This window comes from Molossus molossus, unplaced genomic scaffold, assembly GCF_014108415.1.
Source record: "Molossus molossus isolate mMolMol1 unplaced genomic scaffold, mMolMol1.p scaffold_m16_p_3, whole genome shotgun sequence".
In the NCBI taxonomy this organism is placed as follows: domain Eukaryota; kingdom Metazoa; phylum Chordata; class Mammalia; order Chiroptera; family Molossidae; genus Molossus; species Molossus molossus.
The window spans coordinates 108,862,428-108,888,492 of record NW_023425366.1 but is presented as its reverse complement, the minus strand read 5'-3'; the positions used below and the strand labels follow the sequence as shown (position 1 = coordinate 108,888,492).

At 42.5% G+C, this 26,065-nt stretch overlaps 1 protein-coding gene and 1 long non-coding RNA gene across 2 annotated transcripts in view; one reads left to right on the top strand and one right to left on the bottom strand.

Annotated features, from left to right (window-relative positions):
• The window catches only part of MRTFB (myocardin related transcription factor B), a 166,359-nt gene extending 147,973 nt beyond the window's left edge, over positions 1–18,386 (top strand). The window contains exons 11-17 of the mRNA XM_036280915.1: positions 3,383–3,515; positions 4,305–5,372; positions 7,004–7,141; positions 10,675–10,833; positions 11,101–11,238; positions 15,344–15,404; positions 17,731–18,386. Coding sequence (XP_036136808.1) covers positions 3,383–3,515; positions 4,305–5,372; positions 7,004–7,141; positions 10,675–10,833; positions 11,101–11,238; positions 15,344–15,404; positions 17,731–18,266 — 2,233 coding nt within the window. The 3' untranslated portion in view covers positions 18,267–18,386. The remainder of the gene's footprint in view (positions 1–3,382; positions 3,516–4,304; positions 5,373–7,003; positions 7,142–10,674; positions 10,834–11,100; positions 11,239–15,343; positions 15,405–17,730) is intronic.
• LOC118642886 overlaps positions 1–25,748 on the bottom strand; it is a 34,834-nt gene extending 9,086 nt beyond the window's left edge. Inside the window, exons 1-2 of the long non-coding RNA XR_004961811.1 lie at positions 25,664–25,748; positions 3,096–3,184 (exon numbers count right to left, since the gene is read on the bottom strand). This is a non-coding gene — a long non-coding RNA (uncharacterized LOC118642886). The remainder of the gene's footprint in view (positions 1–3,095; positions 3,185–25,663) is intronic.
• Positions 25,749–26,065: the final 317 nt, after the last annotated feature.

The window sequence follows — 26,065 nt, the reverse complement described above, 5'->3', positions numbered from 1 at the left end:
TTTTCTTGATAACGTAGTCTTTGGTACCAGGGAAAGAGCAAGAGCCTGAAGACACAGGGCAGTAGTCCCAATATGGCCACACACTGGCTGAAGGGTCCTAGAAAGTCACACCCTCTCTCTCAACTTCAGTTTCTCATCTACACAGTGATCACATTTGCCATCCTCCCCACCCCCTTTTTTTCCTCTTGATTTAGGCAAAAAAAATAAATCAATTTATTTCCGTTATTTTAAAGGTTGAATTAAACTGAACTAACTGTTCATCATAATAACCAAGAGTATTGTAGAATCTCAACCAAAAAGAGCATGAATAGAATAATTCATTGAAATCATGCATTCTGAAGGAGATTTTTTTTTTTAAACATTTTTTGTTGTTGTTGTTACAGATGTTTCTCCCTTTTTACCCCATTGACACCCTCCTCCCCATCTCCCCCACCCCATCCCCGGTTTTGTTGTCCATGTCCATTGGTTATGCGTACATGCATATAAGTTCTGTGGTTTATCTTCTCCCTCCCCCCACCACCCCCTCTTCTGAGGGTTGTCAGTCTGAACCCTACTTCCATGTCTCTGGGTCTACCCTATTCCTCAGACTGTTATATTCCGCAAATAAGTTAGATCATGTGGTATTTGTCTTTTTCTGCTTGGCTTGTTTTGCTTAGGATAATACTTTCCAGGTCCCTCCATGTCATCTCAAAGGATAAGAGATCTTTCTTTCTTACAGCTGCATAGGACTCAAGGAGATGATCTTATTCACAAGGGAGCAAATTGGTTGTGAGGAAATCTTACACTTTTCATTTAATAAAGCACATACACACATATAATACACAGATATGCAGTGTATCTGTGGTATTAAAATTTCACAGGGAGAGTGATTAGGAAAAAAATGTCTAAAAAGGCTCCTTGCAGGGACAGTAATGAATATAAGGCTGAGAAACTCTAATTTAAATGTTTTCATAATTCAAAAATAAGATTTAAAAGTTAAATTGTTAGCCCTGGTCAGTTTTTCTCAGTGGTTAGAGCATCAGCCTGAGGACCGAAGGGTCTCAGGTTTGATTCCAGTCAGGGGCATGTGCCTGGGTTATAAGTTCGATCCCCAGCCCCAGTTGGGGTCATGTGGGAGGTAAACAATCGATGAGTCTTTCTCACATTGATGTTTCTCTCCCTCTCCCCCTCTCCCTCCCTCCCAGTCTCTCTAAAAATACCAATGGAAAAGCCTGTCCAGTGTGGTTCAGTGGTTGAAATGCACCAAGAGGTCGCCAGTTCGATTACCAGTCAGGGCACATGCCCAGGTTGTGGGCCTGATCCCCAGTGGGGGGCATGAAGGAGGTGGCTACTCAGTGTTCTCTCTCATCGATGTTTCTGTCTCCCTCCCTCTCTCTCTCTCTCTGAAGTCAATAAAGAAAAAAAATCAATGGAAAATATCCTTGGGTGAGGATTAACAAGAACAAAAATACATGTTTTTAGAAAGAGAATAACAGAAAATATTTGTCATTTCATCCAAACTTCAAGAAACTTTATTTTAAATACTTCAAGTATTTAACTTCAACAAAATTTAAAGCAGATTTTTAAAGACTCCAATGAATGTAGAGTTGGCTGTTGACAAGGCCAGAACTGGCTTCAGACATAGCTTCCTAAAACTTACTTGAGAAAGCTCGTCCAACTGTGGACCCCACCCCATAGGTGTCCTCAGATCCCTATTTCAGCATGTGGAATTCAGAGCCTCTCTGGCTTCCGTACAAAGGCTTATATGACGGTAAAGCCTCAGGCTGCAGTAGAATTGACTGTACAGTGTCAGCCATCATGTCACCTTTCTTTAATAGGCGTCAGCCACCAAAACAGGAAATGCCATTGTTGCCAGGAATAGCACAGTGAAAAGAAGTTAGGGGGCCCTCAGTTTGATGTGGACAGGCATTTAGGGAAATTAGTACAAGAGCACCTAATTTCAGAACTTGATGACTGATTAACCAACATGTTTTAATAACCTTTTAAAAATGAAGTATAACTTACATATGAAGAAATCCCTAAATCATAAGTGAAAACTGATGCCAAAGTAAGCATCCCCCTGTAACCACCTAGGTTAAAATGTACACATTTGTGTCTGGCGGCTTTTGCTCAACACCATGTTTATGAGACACATCTTAACTGGTACAAACAGCAGCAGTTCATTTTTATTGGTGTCTGACATTCTGTGATTTATCCACCCACCATACTCTTGATGGACAGTTGGGTTGCTTCCAATTGGGGCTGTTATGAAAAATAAATATCCACCATAACAAATACCCTAGCCTGCATCTCATGGCTGACAAATGTCTGTCTGTCAGGTGTCTTGTCTAGGAATGGAATTGTCGGTGGGAGGATAGGCATGGGTTTTTGTAGATACTATAAAACAGTTCTCCAAAGTGCACAGTTCTGCCAGGGAGAGTGTGTCTGGGAGAGTTCTGGGTGTTCCAAGTAGTTGGTATCAGCAGTCTTGGTATACCAGTGATCCTCTGGGTGTGCAGTGCTATTCTGTTGTGCTTTTCATTTGTATATTCCTCATACCTCTTGAGGTTAAGGCCTTGTTCACCTATTTATTGACCATTTGAATATACTTTCCTGTGACATGCTTATTCAAGACTTTCCCATTGGGTTTTCAGTCTTTTTCCTACTACTGATTTGCAAGACTTTTGTATACTGTAGATATGAGGCCTTTGTCAGAAAAATGTATTACAGATATTTCTCCTATGGCTTGACTTTTCACCCTCTTAAAGGTGTCCCTTTTTGTTACTGTTTTTTGTGTCCTGTTTAAGAAATCTTTTCTGTCCAAAGTCCATGAAGATAGTATCTTCTAAAAGCTTTATTGTTTTCAAAATTCATTTAGGTTTTGGAGGATGATGTGAGTTAGGGGTCAACCAAGAGCACCATTTTTCCCTGTATGAATATCCAGTGTAGCTCAGTACCATTTAATGGAACGGCAGGGGTGTGTCACCCTTGTGATAACTCAAGGGTCAACGTGTGTGAGGTCTGTTTCTGCATTCTCTGATTGTCTCGATCTGTCTGCTGTTCTGTCCTTGCACCAGCACCACATCTGAATAACTGGCTCTAATAAACGTTGGTACCTGATGATGTGGCTCTCCCAGCTTTGCTTTTCTTCCAGGATGCTATGGCTATTCTTGGTCCTTTGCATTTCCATATAAAGCTGAGATTTCTACAAAGCAAGCAAACAAGCATGACCTGAAGGGATTTTTATTGGGACCTGACTTGATTGACATATTGACCATACTGAGTCTTCCAATTCATGACCATGTATTTTTCTCCTCCTAAGTTAACAATCAAATATTTAGCAGAAGCCATGTCATCCAGAAATTATTTTACTATAAACTCTAATCTTCTCTTTCTTTTGAAGGCCACTCAATGACAAAAATAACAACAGTGGGAATTCATCTTTGAACAATACCACACCTAACACACCAAGACAGAATCCATCTGCTCCTGTGAGGAAGCCGGGACCTCTGCCTTCTAGCTTGGATGACTTAAAGGTGATCATTCCAAGTGGAGTGTATTCATCCAAAGTACTACAAAAGTGTAGATGATTTGCCAAATTTGTATAGCAGGTGGTTTTCAGTAGACATTCAGCTTTACCAACAATATGATAACCCTTATAGAGGTACTTTCCTTTTACATCTATTAAGTTTATTTTACAATGTTACTGTAATGACCAGTAATAACTCTAACTTATTGAGCATATACTACGTGCTGGCACCAACCTGTTCTGACCCCAGAGGCAGATTTTTTTCCTTCCCTGTTCACTTCCAAGTTGGGGGGAAGCAGGGAAGTGTAACAGTTAAGAATGTGCTCTCCAGGGCCAGCCTCTCTGGGCTGCTACCCCAGCTCAGCCTCTGTTATCTGTGGTAGCTTGGACTAGTGATTCAACTGCTCTTTGCCTCGAACTCCTCACCTTTAAAGTGGGGCTAATGATAATACCTACACCTCATGTGAAGATTAACTGAAAGAAGCAAGCACTTAACAGTGTCTGGCACATAGTAATTACTCAATAAATGTAGCTGTTACCATTATTTCTGATAGTAAATCTTTTTTCTGACATAACAGAAGAATCACCCTCTAAAAACCCTTACTTTGTTACCACTGGCCTTGCGAATTCTCCAGGTGTGTAGTTGTGTGTGCTGGAGAAGAAGAAACTGTCCGCTGCCGGCTGTGCAGCAGTGTGGAGCTGACAGAGGCAGGCACCTTTCCTGGGCACACAGGGCCTGGAGAGGTGCAGAGAGCTGTAATGCCGGATGAGGACACTGATTTGTTTGTACTTCCAGGTATCGGAACTGAAGACAGAACTGAAGTTAAGGGGTCTTCCAGTGTCAGGCACCAAACCGAACCTTATCGAACGTCTGAAACCCTACCAGGAAATGAACAGCAACGGCGTCGCTGCTGATGGCACTGTGGCAGTGTCAACATCTGCCATCACCACCAGTAACCCAGAAGTCGCCAGGGCAGTGCCAGTCACCACACTGCATAACTGTGTGGCTAGCTCGGGCTCCACTCTCAAGGCAGAACTGCCACCTGCTGGAACCAGCAATGTGGCCCACGTGGAAAACGTCAATTCGCCTCTGCCAATCTCGCCATCTCCCTCCGAACAGTCCAGTCTCAGCACCGAGGACACAAACATGGCCGACACGTTCACCGAGATCATGACCATGATGTCTCCGTCACAGTTCCTTTGTTCATCTCCACTGAGAGTGACCAGTAATGAAGACAGCCTAAGTCCCACCAGCAGCACTCTGTCCAGTCTGGAACTGGACGCTGCAGAGAAAGACCGCAAGCTTCAGGAGAAAGAGAAGCAGATCGAAGAGCTAAAGAGGAAACTGGAACAAGAGCAGAAGCTTGTGGAAGTTCTGAAAATGCAACTTGAGGTTGAGAAACGAGGGCAGCAGCAGCAGCAGCAGCAGCAGCAGCAGCAGCAGCGGCGGCCCCTGGACCCCCAGCCCAGTGCCCCAGCTAATTCTATCAGTCAGTCAGAACAGAGACATGGCAGTGTTGGCTCCTCCATTAAAGACGAGACCTCTCTCACTGACTGCTCCAGCCCCAGGCAGCCTGTCCCGGGAGCCAGCCATGCTATAGGCCAGCCTGTCTCTATGGGTGCCCAGACCATTGTTGCCAAAAAGGCTGTAGTGATCAAGCAAGAGGTCCCTGTGGCCCAGGCAGAGCAGCAGAGCATCGTCCCGCAGTTTTATGTGAGTTCCCAGGGACAGCCGCCGCCTGCTGTTGTCGCTCAGCCTCAGGCTTTGCTGACCACACACACTGCTCAGCTGCTGCTCCCAGTGTCCATCCAGGGCTCCAGTGTCACCTCAGTGCAGCTCCCCGCAGGCAGCCTCAGACTCCAGGTGTGAAATGTGTCTTCTAACGACTTTGCCTTGCAGCCTACAGATAATGGAAACTGCTGTGACAAATACCTGAGCTTTTTCATACTTGCAACCAAGACGGGCTTCACAGCTGCAAAAAATTGGTTTGGGGGGGGGGGGAACAGGGGAGATATTCAGAAACTTGAATCATCAACACTGTTTTTATAGAGTAAAAAATGAGGTGCTATTCTTTTTCTGTTACCTTTCACCTTTAATGAACACAGTATTATATATGTAGTCAGGGTTTTTGTTGTTTTTTTTACTGCTTTTAGAGAGGAAGGGAAAGGGAGAGAGAGATGGAAACAATGATGAGAGAGAGACATCAATCAGCTGCCTCCTGTGCACCCCCTACTGGAGATCGGTTCACAACCTGGACATGTGCCCTGACCGGGAATTGAACCATCAGCTTCTTGGTGCACTGGATGATGCCCAGCCAACCGAGCCACATTGGCCAGGCCATGTAGTCGTTTTTACATACCAATGATATTAGCGGCTATCAACTGAGTACTTTTTATGCACAAGGCACAGCATCAAGTACTTTCAATGGCTTACTCATTTAACCCTCCCTTCCCCAAGAAGATCCAAGTAATAAACCCCACTTATATGTAAGGAAACTGAGGCCCTTGAAAATTTGGCAAGGTGCCCAAGGACAGTTCTAGTGTTTAAACCTCAGCTTTCTGATTCCAGAGCTTTTACTCTTATGTTCACTCTTATATTCTGCCTCCCAGATGTTGTCTTTGAAAGGCACCATTAATGCAAAGATGCCTACACTGAGGAAAAGGCGACCACAGAAGTTAGGAGTGAGGATGTTCCTGAGGACGTTGAGAGCGTTGTTACTGGTGGAATTTCTTTTTATGCCCACATAACCTTGACTTTAAGTTGTTTTTATGTAATGTGATTTCCATAGGTTTTAATGAAATGTGGGCCACAGGAATACTCCTCAGCCTTGACTACCCAGACACCCTTAGCAGTCTTCCCTGGGGTTAGGGAGCATGACACACAGGTCCTTGGCACTTTGAAAATCCAATTCCCGTGTTAATCTTTAGTGTCTGTGAAATGGAAAGACTGCTCTTTAATGTAGCTTTTCTAAACTTCTTTCTTCCACAAGAAATCTTCCACAAGAGTTGATATTCTGGGAGAAGAACCACATTTCATTCTGGGCTTGTGTGTGCTGGCACATGGCTGACTATCCCCAGAGAGTGGACGTACTGCAGCTTCAGTGCAGGGATTTGGACGCTTAGGCCCCACGGATTTCCTTGCTGCTCTTATAACTATTGTAACACCTGACCTATTGGGTGTAGAGCTGCTACGGGTTCTTATTTCAGTTTTCTATTTTCACAGATTTTTCAAATAAACATCTTAACTACTTAAGGAATAGTAAGAGCATGAAAATAACTGCTCTGGTGTTTAACTATGGTCTAGAATTGTTAAGGCTCAAATTTAGGTGCCCATGATTGAAGTGTGTATCTATAAACATTTTATCTTCATTTCAGATATGATCCCCAAATGACTGGTTATTCCACATCCCACATCTAACTTTTGATTCTAACAATTATATTAATTAATTATTTATTTTTTTATTTTATTTTATTTTATTTTATTTTGCCTCCTAGACTCCACCACAAGCAGGAGTCCAGACTCAGCCTCAGATAGCGACTACCACCTTGTCCTCAGGCTTGGCCCAGACTGGACCTCAGCAGCCAGGCACATTCACACCGCACGTGCTCAGTCAGCCGCAGCAAGTCAGAAAGGTTGGTGAATGCTAACAGGTGACAGACAAGTGCTGACTGGTACACTGATCTGCTCAGCCACTCCGCATCTTCACAGGAGCCTCCTCTGGGTAGCTCACTTGGTTCTTTCTACAATCCATCCCCCATCACGGGAGCCTCAGGTCAGATGCCACTGGGCTGTACGTTATCTAGTTATTTGGGAAAGAGTTCTTTATTACTAAAAGGTAGCTTGTCTTAATAGTTAAACTCCTTTTCTATGTAAAAGTTTCAAAGGTATGGCTTCAATCTTCATATATAGAATTTAAGGGGGTTTAAAATAAATTATTTTTTAAATATTTTTTCTTTATTGATTTTAGAGAGAGAGGAAAGGAGAGAGAGAGAGAAAGAGCGCGCGCACTAGAAACATCACTGAGAGAGAACATCAACTGGCTGCCTCCTGCATGCTCCCCACTGGGAATCAGGCCCACAACCTGGGCATGTGCCCTAACCGGGAATTGAACCTGCGACCTCTTGATGCATGGGTTGACGTTCAACCAGTAAGCTACACCTACTGGGCTAAAATAAATTTCTCTTAAATAAACCATTTTTGTAGGGGGAAAAGTGCTGTTCTCTAGGAAGAGAACTTAAAAGATGAAAAAGACACCTTCTGAAATGTGTCTCTTGAGTAATATCTTTTTATTTATCCTCACCTGAGGATATTTTTCCATTTATCTTCAGACAGAGAGAGAGAGAGAGACATCAATTGGTTGGCCCCAACATGACCCCAACCAGGGCTGTGTACCTAACTGCAACTGAGGTACGTGCCCTTGACTGGAATCGAACCCACAACTCTGGTCTGAGGGCCGAAGCTCTAACCGCTGAGCCAAACCAGCCAGGGCATTGAGTAATATCTTTCTATATTTTGAGTTTGCCACCTCAAAATGGATTAACCAGAAGGCCTGGGTCTGGTTATCATTCTGGCTCACCTGTGTGGTGGGCCTTACACACAGCTGTCTTTTTTTCTGAGTGTCAGTTTCCTCATCTTTAAAATCACGGTGTGGATCTAGGGCTCAGTGTCCTCTAGAGTTCCCACCATCCAGTAGGTGGAGCTGTGTGCACATCTCCTTCCAGAAAATCCCAAGGCCTCAAAAGTAGGTCTTACTATTACAAACCTTGAGAGTTAGTATTAGTCTCCGAGTTTCCATCTTCTACATAAAGGAACCTAGCTAATTAGATGGGCCTGTAGTATGCCCCAGGGTGGGGTGAGCTATCTGGCCGGCGACAACTTGAGGGACAGACAGAAATGGTCTCTCAGGTCAGAACACGTTAACAATGTGCTCTCTTTGGACTCTACTCTGAAAAATGCAGTTCTAGTTGCATATTACTTAGGTTTGGGCTCAAAATAACATTTAATGTAGTGATAACATTAGTGAATGTTCAAACGTTGAGAAAAACATTATCTAGACAGGATAAATAAGGACTTACTGAATCTCAAAATACTAGAATTAGGAATCATTACTTCCAACTTAAAGGAAGAAATTTTTTTAAAATATGTTTTTATTGATTGTTGAGAGAGAGAAAGGAAAGGCGACAAGAGATAGAAACATTGATCGGCTGCCTCCTGCACGCCCCCTACTGGGGATGGAGCCCACAACCCGGGCATGTGCCCTGTCCAGGAATAATTGAACTGGGACATTCAATCCACTGAGCCACACCGGCCAGACAAGAATTTTTTTTTTAAACATATATTAGGAAATTCAACATCTTTTTTTTTTTTTATCCTCACCTGAGGACATTTTTTTTTTGCATTTATCTTCAGATAGAGGGGGAGGGGGAAAGGGAGGAAGAGAGAGAGAGAGAGAAACATCGATGTGAGAAGGACACATTGACTGGTCGCCACCCACATGACCCCAACCGGAGCCGGGGACAAACTGCCCTTTGTGGGAACCGAACCCGGGTCTCTTTGGTCCACGGGCCGATGCTCTAACCACCGAGCCAAAACAGCCAGGGTAGGAAATTCAACTTCTTAAGTGAGGAATATATTTATAGAACTCATTTATAGAAGTTGTACTGTTTGGAGCAGCAGTTCTCAACCTGTGGGTCGCAACCCCTTTGGGAGTCGAATGACCCTTTCACAGGGGTCGCCTAAGACATAACAGTAGCAAATTTACAGTTATGAAGTAGCAACAAAAATAATTTTATGGTTGGGGGTCACCACAACCTGAGGAACTGTATTAAAGGGTCGCAGTATTAGGAAGGTTGAGAACCACTGGTGTGGAGGAATAAAAACACACTCTCACAAATACTTTCATGTTTAAGAAATACTCATGTTTATTTATAATAAAAATGATGGATATGTTTTTCTCTCAGAATACTATTGGCATAAAGTATATTAAATATTTTTATGAGCAAACCAGTTCTGTGAAATACAGTTACAATATCAGTAGTCTGGCCATACATTTGTAAAAGGCCCTAAAACCTTTGGCTCTTTATGGGGGCTAAACAGAACAATTTGTAGTTCCACAGAAGAAATTCTCTCCTCTGCCTGATGGAACAGAAGGCAGCTTCTCAGAAGGGGGCAGATTTTAAATGGGGCCTTGCAAAAATTTGGAGTAACTTTAAAGCAAGTGGAAAACTGAATGTGGCTACAGAATGTGTAGTCTTTCGGGTAGGATGGAAAAGGGCCAGGTAGCAAGAAGGTCTGCATACCAGCCAAGGTTAGCTTTTACCCTAAAGACAGAGGAGCCAGTGGGTGCGGCAGAACTCCACAGGTAGGTATGCGCTCAGATGGTGCTTGTGGTGGAGGGGCAGCAGGGGGCACAGCGAGGTGGCTAGGGCAAGATTCTAGCGATGGATAATAAGGACCTGGATTAGGACCCCAGAGAACAGAGGCCTGATCCAAGAATCATTTCTAAGAAGTGTGAGCTTTGAGGGGGGAAGATGGGTAGACTGGTGGCTCCATTTACTAAAGTTTAAAAAAATATGAAGGCAAAACCAGGAATTACTTTCCCTCAGGGGCTGGGGGTGGAAGGAAAAAAGAAAGTTTAGTTTGGAATATATTACATTTGAGATATCCTAAATTTATGTTTGTAAATGTAGCTCTGGCACTTGGGAGCAAGGTTGGAAGAGAGAGGTGAGCTTGGGGATCACTAGATTCATCATGAACATTAAAGCCAGGAGAGTAGATGCAGTCACCCTAGTGGGGAACAAGAAATTCGGCTGTCATTTACAAGGGACATTATGCTGAGGAAATGCTGCTTTCCCACAAAGCACTGTCCACACTGCCATCAAAGACTGAGCAGAGGGGACCACTTACACTCGAAGATCATGGTGGTAAACCGTGTTTGTAGATGAAGCTGTATTGGAACCGCACCCATGCATTTATTTACGTGTTGTCCATGCTACTGCTGCACTACAGCAGAGGTGAGCGGTCACCACAAGTACAGCCCGCGAACCCTAATCTTTATACTCTGGCCTTTTGCAGAAAAACGTTGGCCAACCCATTTTAAAAACATGGTTCTCTTTAGTAGGAAGAGCAAAAGGACAACTGATGGGAAAACGTTTACTCATTACAGGTTTTCACAAGCTCGGCATCCAATGCAGTTCTTTCATATCAGAGACCACCTGCTCCAGTGGTCCAGCAGCCCTTGATTAACAAGACATCCAGCGGCATTCTCCAGTCCAGAAGTGCACCCCTTCCATCCCTGCAAAACGGACCGAACCCTCCCAGCAAGGTAAGCCTGCAGGGACATGCTTGCTGGAGACAGACTGTTCCAAAGCTTAGAATGGCTGAAGATCAGCATTCATGGGGGAAATGGCTGAAAATACCGTGGTGACATTGTTGAGGGGCAGTTTAGCAGTTATCACAGTAAAAACATCCCTCCCCACACAAGATGGCCCACCTGTGCTATCGGCCTCACTGGCTTAGGAGGTCCATGATTTGGCGGCCGTGTGGAAGCTTACCGCCCCGAGCTGACATGTGCTCCTCCTGTTTGCTACAGCCGAGTTCGCCCCCTCCACCCCAGCAGTTTGTCGTCCAGCACTCTCTGTTTGGGAGCCCCGTCCCCAAGACAAAAGACCCTCCCCGCTATGAGGAGGCCATCAAGCAGACACGCAGCGCCCAGCCCTCTCTTCCAGAGGTAAGTGAAGCCAGTGGCTTTGATTTTGTCTGTTATCCTCAAATTGAATCCCTTTCCTAGGATGGACATGCCTCAATAGAAACACAAAGTTCGTGGCTATTTAAAATCAGACTATCCTTTACTGTGAAAACTGCAATTACTCAGAAATTCCAAGTTTGTCTTTTAACTTCCCCTCTGGGGCCAAGGGGTTGGTCGTGCTGGATAGACCTGACTGTTATACAGGCCCCTCTTTTCGTTTTCCCTATATAAGATCCTCCTCTAAAGGAAACACAAGTTGATAGTTTTTTCTTCATTTTCCATAACTAAGTCAGCTCTGACCTTGTCTCCTTAGTTCTTGTCGATTTAGAGACATGTTGAAGTGTCTGGTTTTGAAACAATCTGGTGTCAGTGTTTTTCCTGTGCTCCTAAAGAGATTGTTACTAACGTTTCACTTAACATTTTACTCACATCTAGTCTCTTAAGTCTTTGCGGAACTTGTTTGTAAAAAAAAAAAGGTGTGTTCATTCAGAAATTTTGGGAATCCCAGAAAAGTATAAAATAGAAAAAAATCACCAATGGTCCTACCACCCAGAACCCTTTTATTCTGCTATATATAATCCATTTTTATGTCCATAGAATTTTTAAAAATACATTTGGACTCATAACTCATAATTCAGTCTTTTAAATAAATGTTTATTGAAATGGATGGGCTAAATACAGTACTCATTTTGTTGTAACTTTTTTAATTTCCATCCCCCAAACTCTTCCTATATTGGCAACCAACAGCTTGTTCTCTGTACCTATGAGTCTGTTTCTGGGTTATTTGTCTTCATTTATTTATTTTTTTCTTAGATTCCACATATAAGTGGGATGGATCATGGGGTGGTTGATTTCTGGAAGTTGAGAGAGAGGAGGGCCCTGCACAGAGAACACACGATGTGGGTACAGGAGCTCTACGGGCTGAGAAGGGCAGCTTTTGTTTTATTCACATTGATATGCATTATTATAGGACCTCGAGGTATGCAACATACTTGTTACACATTTTTATAACTTACAAATTGATCACCACAAGAATGGCAGTTTTACAGCTTATTTTATATATTAAAATCAAAGGTCAAGAATTATGGAGAAACGTGTACCTCTTTTACATTGGTGGGTACAGATAGCAGGGAACAAGGTAACAATGAGGGGTGCCATGGCTGTGCCTTTAGTGGGAAAACAACGGACAAGGCTCACTTCAGGTAAACACTGACCTTTGCTATAGGCTGGGATGAGACTGCCTGCTATAACCTGCCCAGTTAGGAATTTGTGCAATTACTTTCAGTCTGAGTTTGTCAGCACTGTCCTGTGATCAATGTTCCAATGGTATCTCTGTCCCTTTCAGCAGCTGTGAACTCAGGTAAAGTTACTTGGCCTCTCTGAGCTCTGTTTCTTCAAGACATGTAATATTACCTACCACCCAAGGTTGTTTGAGAATCAAATTAGATAGTGCATTTTCAAGCATCTTGTATTGGGTCTAGTGATTTCAAGCACTCAATAAATGGCAGCTATTGTTGTGATGATTATGGAAATATGCAGAGAGCCAATATCCTCAAATTGAAGTTGTTAGAGCTGGTTCTAAGAAAAAAATATGTATATACACACAAGAGGTTGAAAATTGGCCAGTGTTGTTATGGGCAGGATTTAGAAGGGGAAAATATCTGAACTTTCATTCTGACAGTCTAACAATTGCTTTCTTGGAGGGGTGGAAGCGAGGATAAGTCATTTAGAATGTCCAATTTTTTGTCATCATATGTAAAATGGGGATGGTCATGTCATTTGGCTACTGGTACTGGGAGACATGAAGGGAATAAGAAATGTGACAGCATTTTGATGCATTAGGAAATATTATATGTCGTAAGGTGACTATGCCCTTGACTCAAACTCTCACTTCAAGCTTCTGTGCTGGGGCAGCAGCTCAGAAAGCACCAGGGATATACAATGAGGAACTAAACTGACTAATTTCAGGGAGAGAGCTGGAGGGGCAGCTCTCTCCAGGGACGGAAACAAGGTACTGGCATAAAAACAGACACACAGATCAATGGAACAGTATAAGAGGACCCAGAAATAATCTATGACAGAGGAGCAAGGGCATACAATGGGGAAAAGACAGTCTCTTCAATAGTCTTAGGAAAACTGGACACACAAATACAAGAAAATATTAGACCACTTTCTTATATCATATACAAAAATAGAAGAAAACCTAGGCATTAAACTTCTTGACAGTACTCTTAGCAATATTTGTTTGAATATGTCTCCTTGTGCAAGGGAAACAAAAGAAAAGGTAAACAAATGGGAATACATCAAAATGAAAAGACAGCCTACTGAATGGAAGAAGACATTTGTCAATGATACATTCAAGAAGGGGCTAATGTCCTAAATATATAAGGAACTCATACAACTTAAAAAATGGACAGAGGACCTAAATGGACACTTCTCCAAAGAAGACATACAGATGGCCAATAGACACATGAGAAAATGTTCAACATCATTAGTCATCAGGGAAGTGAAAATCACAAGGAGATATCACCTCATACCTGTCAGAACGGCTATCATCAATAAGTCAACAAGTGTCGGTGAGGATGTGGAGAAAAGGGAACTCTTGTGCACTGTTGGTGGGAACACAGATTGGTGCAGCCACTGTGGAAAGCAGTATGGAGTTACCTCAAAAAATTAAAAATAGCCCTGGCCAGTTTTGCTCAGTGGTTAGAGCCTCAGCCAGTGGACCAAAGAGTTGTGGGTTTGATTCCATCCCTGGCCCTGTTTGGGGTCGTGCAGGAGGTAGCCAATCAATGTATTTCTCTCCCTCTCTCCCACTCTATCTGAAAAAGTATACCGGATTTTTTTAAAAAGTAGAATTAGCCAATGATCTAGCAATTCCACTGCTGGGTATCTGAAGAAATCCAAAACACTAATTCAAAAAGATGTATGCACCCCTATGTTCACTGCATTTACAATAGCCACGATATGGAAGCAACCCAAGGCATCAATAGGCATTTGGATAAAGATGTGATACATATGTGTAATAGAATATTACTTGACCATAAAAAAAAAGCTTACCGTTCATGATAGCATAATACCCTGTAGATCCATCCATGCTAAGTGAAATAAGTCAGACAGAGAAAGATAAATATTATGATTTCATTTATATGTGGAATCTAAACAAAATAAACTCATACAGATAAATTTTGATGGTTGCCAGATGGGTACTGTACTTACCAGGGAATCACTTTGTGAGTTACATAAATGTCTAATCACTATGTTGAAATTAATATATTTGTATGTCAACTGTAATTGAAAAATAATTTTTACAAAGGAAATATATTCATAATGAAAGGATAGGGGATGTAAGCAAATATGTAAAGTTATAATCTTAGCAGAATGAGGATGGCAGAGGTTAACACATTGTTGACCGCTCACGAGTTAACTTGTAAAGAAGTTTCTCGGTTTGTTGATATTGATGGGACAAATGGAAAAATCACATTGGAGGGATTACTGGTCAACGAACCCTGTGGTTGAAGCTGCAATATTTTCTAAAACTATGAGCAGAAGGAGGTTCGAGCAAATTCTTACATTTTTCCATCTTAGTGATAATTCACAAAACACATCTAATGAAGACAGACTGTATAAAATTAGACTTCTTTTGGATTACTTTCTTCCACAATTTGTCTTTGTATGTGTCTAAGCAGGAGTTATCCCTAGATCAAAGCACAGCAAAACTGATTGCATACCATTATACAGTATACCACACCAAAAAAAATTACTGAAATATATGTATAAAATATGTAGCAGATATGTATAAAGTATACTGACGTTTAGTTAGATTGTATGAGAAGCCTCTAAAAATGCAATCGGTGTACAAGTCAGTGTAAAATCCAGCTGGGCGGTTGCCCGGTTCTGGCTGTCAGCTAACCGGCTGTGACACTTCGGGTAAACGGTTTAACTTCTCAGGAGACCTCAGTGTTTTCAAAATGATCAAGTGATTGATTAGAACTAGCTGTTCTGTGAGGTCCCTTAGTGCTCCCAGTTGTATACCACTTCCAGATTTGTATGCAAGAAAGCTAATTGATACTCTCCTTGATTGTAGGTTTCCAATGCACACAGTCAGCAGATGGACGACCTCTTTGATATCCTCATTAAGAGTGGAGGTAGGTCAAAAGTCATATCAGACCCCTGATCCCTTATCACAAGTTCACGAAAGTTTTCCTCTAGAGCTCCCATATTCTTCTAATTCAATTCACTGTTTTCATATCTGTTACATTTAGGCAATTAAAACAACTTACTTGTAAAATGGAGAAAAAGCCATTGTTTTTTGTTAAAATAGTAAGATAATGTTAGATTTACCCACAGATATATACCTGCTAAAACTCTCAAAATAACAAAGGAGACATTTAAATTCCACATTGAAAACTTCAAAACATGTCCCATATATTGCATCAGTCACTGCAATGGGATAAAAATATTCCAGTTCATGAGTTAGTTTTGTAACAACCAAGTTACCTAGCTTGGGGTAACTTTATTAACATTCAAAGGTAATTATAAAACACTTCCTACAGCCCTGGCCAGTTTGGCTGAGCAATTAGAGCGTCGGCCTGTGGTCCAGAGAGACCCGGGTTTGGTTCCCGCTAAGGGCGCCTACCTCGGTTGCAGTTTGTCCCCCGCCCTGGTTGGTTGTGTGGGTGGCAGCCACTCGATGTGTCCCTTTCACGTCGATGTTTCTCTCTCTCTCTTCCTCCCACTCTGTCTGAACAAAAAATGGGAAAATGTCCTTGGGTGAAGATAAAAAAAAACCACTTCCTACATATAACTGAAAATCTCTGATTTTACAATGTGTCATCTTAAGAAGGGATAAGGGAGCCCAGCCCGTGTGGCTCAGCAGATTGAGGGCCGTCCCATGGACTGAGAGGTTCCAGTTCGATTCCCAGTCAGGGATCGATGTTTCTATCTCTCTCTCTTACATGATTCTCCAGTGTGTTTGTAAAGCAAAAAAAAAAACATTAAAAATTATTTCCTCCCCAAAATAAAAAGGGATATAAACCACACACACACAAAAATCAAGGATATTGCTGAGTTTACTTATCTTTGAAAAATAAGTATAAAATCTGCACTTCAAAAATTCAGTGCTATTTTGGAATATTTTAAAGTAGTCAGATTTCCCAGTAAAAGGAATTTTATTCAGATTTTTAACAAGTTATCAAGATTTCTCCCTTCATACCAGGTACTGTTTGATTTTTACTTTAATGATCTTGTCAGAATGTTTGGCATAATATAGAAAACTCTTGACATGTGACAGATCTATAGGTGTGAATAGTTTTTTGTTTTGTTTTTTTTATAATTGGCCTTGCAAAATAAACCATGGAAATTAGAGAAACAGACATCCCATGCCCTGAATTTAGCATTTTTAGGTGATTAAAAAGAATAATTTTTACAGCCTAAACTTGGAAATTAAAATGTGATATAGTCATTGAACAATTGAGTTATTTTCAAAAAGGAATGCTTTTTTATGGCAAAGCAGCTAATGCGTATATTATTTCATCTTATTGTGAACTAATACCAATAATGAGAACAGATATTTAAATAGTTGATTATAAGACTAATTACTTATATTGCACTTTCAAAACAAGTCTAGAGATCACTCACAGATAATGAAAAGTAACAAACTGCCCTGAAAACACACACTGTGCACACAGTTGACAGTTTACGTAGAGAAATCAAATCAGTGTTTTCTCTCGCCCAATTATGCACCCCATCATTGTGTTGTAAGAGTTATTATTCAGTTTTTCAGTGTATCGGCATATAAATGAAACTGAATCAGCTACTCATAAAAGAATGAAAAATATGCTTTTTAAAAGATAAGTGAACACTGGTATCTGTAGCAGGTGATTCATTAATTTGCTACATAGTCTGGACATTTACCAAATCCTCAAGATTTTATATAAACCCAGAAAACATGACAAAAACGTGAGAAAAATAAGGTGATCCACGTGTTAGCATTACTTCAGAAATGATATACGATGGCATTGTCTTTTTCATTACTTTATATAGAATGTATATGAATAAACTGGGTGCACAGTTCAACAATGATGATAAAAAATGAAAAAATATAATTAGCTCTTTCTGAGGTGATGTGCTGCGATAGCACATCCATGGACAGTGAGATCCGAGCCCCATCCTGAACCTGAAATGACCGAGAACAGGACGTGATCAGATCATCTAAAACCATCAACTCCTGGCAGGATAGAATTGCTTTTAAAGCAATTAAAAAAGAACTGAAAGCACATCAGAATGTGATAAACATAAGTGTTTATTTAGCTAAAATGGTCCATCATCCCAAAGGTTATCAAGGACCAATACAGCATTCTCTTCCTATCCCTAAGATGGACTGTGTATTAAGTCATCCCAAAATAACCATCTTAGTAATTAATAAAAATTTTAAATAGTAGTAAATCTTTACTAACTTATGTTATTTTGCAGAGATTTCCCTCCCTATAAAGGAAGAGCCTTCTCCTATTTCCAAGATGAGACCAGTGACAGCCAGCGTCACCACCATGCCCCTAAACACAGTGGTGTCCCGGCCACCACCCCAAGTCCACCTGGCACCACCTGTATCCTTAGAACCTATGAGCAGTTTATCTGCCAGTTTAGAGAACCAACTAGAAGCTTTCTTGGATGGGACTTTACCTTCAGCCACTGAAATCACGCCACTCCAAAGCAGCAGTGAGGACAGAGAGCCCTTCTCCCTGATCGAGGACCTCCAGAACGACCTGCTGAGTCACGCGAGCGTGCTGGACCACTCACACTCACCCATGGAGACCTCCGAGGCCCAGTTTGCTGCAAGCACTCCCTGTCTGTCCCTTGACCTCTCTGACTCAAACTTGGACAACATGGAGTGGTTGGACATCACCATGCCTAACACATCGTCAGGACTCACTCCTCTCAGCACCGCTGCCCCAAGCATGTTCTCCGCCGACTTTCTAGATCCACAAGACCTGCCGCTGCCGTGGGATTAACGTCAGGTTTCTCATCTGAGCTCACGAGGTTTAAGATGATGATTCTAAAAGGTCAGTTTTTAGAGACAGACCCATAGTTGCAATGAAAATATGTTGTCACAGGAAGAATGGATAGATGGTCACAGCCTGGAAACCAAATTTGAGAACATTTCATTGCATCCAGCAGTGAGTGTCTGCAGTTTAAATAGAGCACAGGGCCTTCTGAAAAACCACTAGTCAAGAAGACATCTGTTTCTCCAGACTTCAGTAAAAAATGAAAAGTACCTTTAGATAAAAACATAGAGAGTAATGTGCGCAGGGTAAAAACATGAGGATTCTCTGGTAATCAACTACATTTAAACCTCTGTGGTCACTTTCAGGCCCTAAATACAAGGCAGACAGCTGCAATCAAACAAGAATGCTGGTGTGAGAGGTGAGAGGTCACCGCACATGTATTTCTAGAAATGGCCTGCGCCAGCCGTGATGCAGCAGGGAGCAAAGGCAGCAGGAGCAGCAGCCAGGCCCGTGACAGCTTCCAGCTGAAGACTTTTGGTTCCATTCAGAAACCAATGTAATTTTTTTTGTGTGTTGTACTCTATTTTGTGATTTTTGGAATCTTGCTTTAGATTTCCAGATTTAAATTTAAATGGAAGTTCTTTCACCATAACCAGACAATGTCTTCAAAATACTGTCATAATCCCCTGTAAAAAGTGCAGGCCTATTGAGAACACCAAAATTTGTTAGCAACCCTCTGGGTTGATCAGGTAGATTTAATGTATGAACCAGACATTTATATGTACACTCTTCATTGGGTATCCAGTGGCCCTGCTTCTTTTAGCAACTCAAATATTTCTAGAGTACTTGAGCCACATGTATTTCCATATTTTAAGAACTAACTTTCAGGTAACCAGACCCATCTCAAAGAACCAAGAAAAGGCTTTAATGTAAAATATCTTTCTGAGCTGGTGAGTTGCAAAGCGAAGGCAAGGGAAAAGTCTCTTGTTCCCAGGACATTCCCCCATGGTTACAGGTTAGACTGTCACCGAGTTGGCCTCTGGACTCCAGCTCTGGCTGTTCTCTTCTCTGTTGCTATTCCTGCTCATCGTTTTACAGGCTTGGAACTGGATGTCATACCTGAGCTCACACTGTATCATCAAGCTGAAGACCAGAAAACTGGAGGTTTTGTTAGTTTTTTATATAGACTAAAAGTTACCACATTTGTTGAGTAGTTTAAGAATTTTCTAAAATGCCAACTATCACAGGATTTCCAAAATTATTTCAAAATAGTCATTAAAGTATATGACAAAATGTATATAACTGAAAAAAAAAAAAAAAAAACCTGAAATCTACCAAGAAGTGTGGAGGTTTTCATTAAATAATTCTCTCATGCTCTCCACCTCACCTGCGTAAACCCTGGGGTCAGGCTGCTTCTCTGGGTCACCAACGGTGCCTGTTCCCACAGTGACATGTAGAAGCAACCTGACCCATTATTTGAAAAGAACTTGTGAATCATTTCTGGGTTTCTGTTTTGCCTAAGAGCTGATCTTTAAATGTTTGCTTCAGTTTGTAAATTTCACTACATGTAAGAAAAGTCCGTCTTTCCAGAATTCTGTCACCCAGAGCACTGGAGCCCTCTGTTAGCGGACACTGCCCAGCCCGCAGCGCCCGAGGGCTCCAGGCGGCCACTCAGCCAAGCCCAGCGAGCACTTCGCCCTGTGGCACGCATGCGTCTTCGAGTCATTTCCTGTCGAAAGGGCCCCTCTGGGGGGAGGGGGGATGGCAGGGCTCTGGACTTGGAAAGGTACTTCCTTAGAGCAATGGAGCTTCTCTGGTCCATACTTGGGCTCTAAGCATCCTCTTTATTCTGATTTAAATGGCTTTTTAAATTAGCACCAAATATCAGTGTGACTGTAGAAGGCAACTGAACAGCTAGTGCTGCTGACTGTCGTTGAATAACTTCTATTTCCATCTTTCCGAGTTGTGTACATAGGTCCTTTCCTAGTCCTCAGGTTCCCTCGTTGCTTCTTAAAAATAGGGTTTGAAACATACCCCAGGAAGGCTGCTCTCTAAACACACACACTGCTGTGCACAGGCCGCCACCGTTAGCTGCTCTCTCTCGACTGTGTTGCTAACGTGTCCATTTTCCATCTGTGTTCAGATCTTTATGCACCAGCATTTCCTTTCAGAGGAAGGAAGGTAAGGAGTCGCTGTTACCAAGTCCACCAGCCACCTACTCGCACTGGGCCCACCTGCCGGGCACCTGTGCTGCTCTCCAGGGTCCCAGCTGCATGTTCCAGCTTAGAGTGAGGACACTGACCATGTGCAGCATGTGACGTGACCAAAGATGACACTTTGCAATCAAGGCTCCTCGGCCCTAACTCAGGGTACTTAAAGGTGAACGCAGTGGGAAAGGAGTGTGTTTGCCACAGAGGACTATTGTGGTGTTTGAGGTGAGGGTCACAGCCATTTGAGCCGAGGCCAGAAGAGCCTGTTGGGTTTTCAGTGTGCAGGTGTGCAGTATGGAGGTGGTACTGCTACAGATCATCTTGCAGAATGTCCTGCTGCCAAGAAAGCAACCCCTGGAAACGTATTATCTCACATCCAGTCTTATTTCCCTGAAACACAGTAGTATCAAGCTTACCTTTCTAGTGTATATAAGTGTCAGGTCATATCATGGGGGTGGAATGCACAGAAGGTTATACCAAAGCTTCTACGTGTCTTGGGAAGTCTAGGGGGGGGTTGGTCATCTTGTACATTTCAGCAAAGCATGTGCTAGAAAACCTTAGGGACACTGTTAGTGGTTCACGTTCCTGAAATGTGCAATCTACTGTATATATTTGCCACGTATTTGCACATAGATGTATTCTGAATTTAGTGGAATTTCTCGTTCAGATACTATTTGTGTGTGTTTTATATGAATATTTTTATAATACTAAAGAGATCTTATTTAAATTTCCTTTTTAAAAGCTGCACAGCTCTGTGGCCCATGTAACTGACACGTTTGTAAGTGCAGTTTAAAAACAGTGAAAAGACAGTCTGGTGTTGCCTCCAACTGCCGCCGACAGTAGGCAAAGTCCTGTAATAGGAGAGCGCGGCGGAACTGTGCAGTCAGCGACGCTGGGAGCCGCAGCAGGGCTGTCACCTGTTCCGTCACCAGAGCTGACGCGGGCTTCCTCTACCCTCAACCCCAGATCATTCCAGGCCACATAGCTCTCTTCAGCCCATTTAGAATTCCCAGGCTGATCAGCCAAAACAGCTGTCCCCACAAGTGATGGGACAGTCCCCCTACTGGCCGCAGGGAGGTGGTAAAGCTCTCTGGCAGCAGGCCTCACCCAGGCTGCTGTCGGTCCATGGGGAAAGTGGGGAGCACCCAGCACCAATGGGGACTTGAGAGAACTTTAGTTATTGGGTGTCTCCCAGCCCAGCAGCACAGGTTCATTTAACCACATTCACAAATAACCCTCCGTTCTGCCATCCACACTGCAAACCCGGATCCTGGCTACGGCAACAGAGCAGAATACCAAACAGACTCTCCACTGCTCTGGAGGCCACAAAGGTAGCCCAAATTATCAAAAAACATTAACTGGAAGGTCAGGTTTATCAAGAAACACAGCTTAGCCCTGGCCGGTTTGGCTCAGCGGTTGGAGCGTTGACCTGCGGTCCGGAGAGACCCGGGTTCGGTTCCCGCTAAGGGCACGTATCTCGGTTGCAGTTTGTCCCCGGCCCTGGTTGGTCGTGCGGGTGGCAGCCACTCGATGTGTCCCTTCACATCAATGTTTCTCTATCTCTCTCTTCCTCTCTCTCCATCTGAACAAAAAAATGGAAAAATGTCCTCGGGTGAGGATAAAAAAAAGAAAGAAAGAAAGAAAGAAACACAGCTTACAAGTGCAGACAGATGTGTGTATTTGGAGAGCATCCTAACTGCATTTCAGCTCATCTTTTAAGTGGCTTCAGTCAAAACTGGAAATTCAGATGCAGTAATTTCTTCTCAAACTTTGGGTATCTTGCTCAGTGATCTTTCAGGCTACCTTCTTACACGTGAAGTGACTGTCTGCATGGCATTGTATGTTTCTTCCCCACTCGCCCTTCTTTCATAGCATCTGAGGAAATGCATCCCTGCAAAGGTGTCACCGGAAATCTTTGAGGCCTGTAATTCAAAAAGCTGCACATGTTTACAAAAGTGCTCTAACCCTCCACACAAACACATTGCTCTGAATCGTTATGGGAAAATATCACACTTTGGTGACAACAGGATGGCAATCTCAGAGCTACAAGGTGCTGTCTGGAATCAAATAAAATGTCACTGGCGATATGGACACAGCTGTTGTGTAACAGAGCTTTGTGCCAACTACTAAGACAAAGCTTTAACCACGTTCATGAATCACTGAGACGCTGAACAATTACCTCTACGTTATGCTGTAAGAAAACTTGCTGATTTGGTAGGAGGAAGAGCATTTAGGAAAGGGTTTAGTATCTACCAAAAGTACTTAACCTTAAGTAACCAATAGTAATGCAGACTTGCTTTAAAGGAACCAAAGGCATTGCCAAGTATTTGCCAAAAGGAGGCACTTTTTATTTAAAATTTGAGACTAATGAGATCTCAAAAATCAGTCCCAAAAATGTATTATCCATTTAAGGTTATAATTTTCACAAAGGTGTAGATATTTCTCTATTGTTTTCATGTAAAATAGTATATATTTGTTTTGTTGATTTAGGAATAGTACATATTTAGTAGTATTACAAAGTTTTTCCTTTCTATATACAAATTAGTTTTCTTTTCTTGCTTGCAATAGAAATGCAATGTGATAGGTGTTTCTCTTCTTATTTTCATTGTCACATTATGTCTTAGCATCTCACTTTATGAAAAAAAGGAGAAAATACCAATCTACAGAGCCCTGCTTATGAAAGCACTCATTTAAGAAACAAAAAATTATGGCAGTCGGGGGTCCATTCATGTATTGCCTTTGTGTTGTTTTTTTAAAGAAAAACCATGATGCCTTTGTATTTGCTGTTTGCACCCCTGAAATCAATTCCATATCATGTTTGAATGCCATACGTTTTGCACATGTACTGTACATAGGTAATGCAGACTGTATTTTTATATGTGTGCACATTTATCATCAGATCTTTTGTACATAGTGGCAGTATTGTAGCGGGTCGGAAAATGTTTGATATCTCAGCAATTTTGCATTTTTGTGTCTCAAATAAAAAACATTTTGATGTATTATGATTCTTGCTATGCAGAGAAAAGACATCCTAAGGGTCAGGAGAGCCACTGCAGACCAGTGGGGTGTGGTGGGGAGAGTTTGGGAGGAGACACCACCTTTAGAACACATGTCACAGCAGACATGTGGACTCCTCAGCACGGGTTCTGTACATCACACATCAGATGAGCCACCCTCCCCCAACCCAGGACCAGGGACACAGAACAGAAACAGGTACTGGCTGAACTTGAACCTGGCAAGATTTACACCAAAATCATCATGTTTTTTCTTCCATATCATAAGGAAACACTGAACAAAACACAAATAGTAGTTCCCCTCGGGGTTGATACATACATACACGGTGGAGATAAAATGTCACAGTGGAGACTGACTCACGCTTTGATAGTAACAACTGCACCTCCAAAATAATTCCTGAAAGACCCAGATAATCCTTCAATTTAGCCAAGTTTCAAAAGCAACTCTTTATGTGAGATATTTTTATAGCGCATACAAAAGGGTCTTTATTATTATTGAGTATTATTTGGTAAGATAACACTTCATTTTCAACCCAACAGCCCATGGTTAAAATAGATTTGAGGAGAACAGTATTCTATTTTCCTTCTTCTTTGATGAAATAAAATACTATAGTAACCTTGACTGACAACCATATATTACATAGCAATATCGGGTTAGGAAAATGGGTGTTGTATCAACCACAGGAAGAGAAAAATCACTGATTGCCTAAATACAACAAAATGTTCATTATCCATGACACTTAGAGACTAAGAGAGCGGCCTCAACAGACCAGGAGGTAGACGATGCTTTTAAGGAGATAAAACATTTATAACATCACATATGATCAGCCAAGGTCCTGAAACATTTATAACATCACATTTGACCAGCCAAGGTCCTGCCCTCGCAGAGAGAAAATGATGTCGGAGGGCGCTCAGAAAGGGACTGAACAGGAAGAGATGGTGTTGGGACATGGAGAGGACATTCCAAGCAGAGAAAGCCGCTTGGGTGAGGTCAACGTTAACGAGAGATTTTGGCTAAAGTGAGGCCTTGCTCTGCCAGGCTGTGGGCCAGATGCTGGGGTGTGGCTACAGGACAGAATCCACACAGGAAGTGCTGAGTCTGGAGAGGTAGGAGACAGCTGGGCAAGCAAGGGTCCCAGTCCTCAGAGGGCCGCCAACCTCCTGCAGATGGCTGTCTGCACTGGGAAATACCGGGCCTGGGGAAGCTGTTCAGATACTGGGCACAGTCATCACTTAGCATCTTGGTAGCCCGCTACAGCAGTCTGCTCTGGAGTTGAGGCGAATCCCAAAGCTTTCATAAATGCAAGCACACCTACCCACTTAGTGATGGCTGGATCGAATGACAGCTAGAGTGACGCTACGATAAAACACAGGACCAACCTCAGGATGGATGTAAACTACATGTCACCAACACTCGTGTGCACATAATCTTGACGATTTCCCAAATCACCGAATGACCATTCCTTCACCCCATCTACAAATACCTTCCATTTCTGAGGGACAGTAAATTTCAAAAAAAACAACAAAAAAAAAACCATCCAGACATACTGGCAATCTCTTCTGCTAATTTAATTACAAGTTATTAAAACTAAACCCACACTGTATAGTTAGACAAAAGACAAGGACACTCATCCACTGTTTTAGTCCCTCCCCTGGAAGGACCGTGTGACAGATCGTTCCAGGAGGGACGCCGCTGCAGACGGCCTAGCGGGAGGTGACCAGTGTTCTCACTGCTGTGCTGTACAGGAGACTCGGAAGCAACCACATGCAGGCACTGTCCTGTCCAAAGAAGAAGTTTTTGATTGATAGTGAGGAGGGAGGGGGTTTTATCCAGGCTGACAGCTAAGAACATAAAGTATTTCCCATCAAAGGCTCAAATATAGGCCTTTGAAAGCTTTGCAGTGTTTTCTCACCCACAGCTGGATGGAGTCCAGGTCACACTACGTGGAATGGCAAGCGAAGCTTTCTGCACACGAATTTCTCTAGACAAAGTGAGGTTACAAGACTTCTTTCCGCACCTGAAAAGGTCTGCAAAACTATTGAAACACATACCCTTATTTTCTTAAGTTGTCTGTGAAGCAACTTGCAGAGTGGACCAGGGCATCACATTCACTAGAGACACAGAAGCTACAACTGGAAGACCAAAAAAAGAACAGGTGCTCGACCACGTGCTCCTTACCTTCTCCCCACGTTCCTGTACATGGTGCCAAGACCTGGGAATGAAACGAGGCAGAAGGGTGGGACAGCAGCGAGCTCCTTCAGTGCCACCAGATGCCAGGCCCTGTGCCAAACACTTCATATGTATAACCTCATTTAGCCACAAGCCTATGAGCTAGGAACTCTTATCAACCCCATTTTACAGATGTGGCAACTAAGGACAGAGAGGGGGAAATGCTTGAAATTATAAAGGAAGAAGAGTGTGAATTTCAGACCAAGCTCTAACACGCCAGAACCCAGACCATTTCTATAGACTCAGTACATACAACGTGTTGTCTTTGTTCAAACACATTACCAATTCCACTAACTGGCTGACTTATTTCATGTCAGTCATGAAGTTCACCCCAACTGGGTGTGTCTCCAG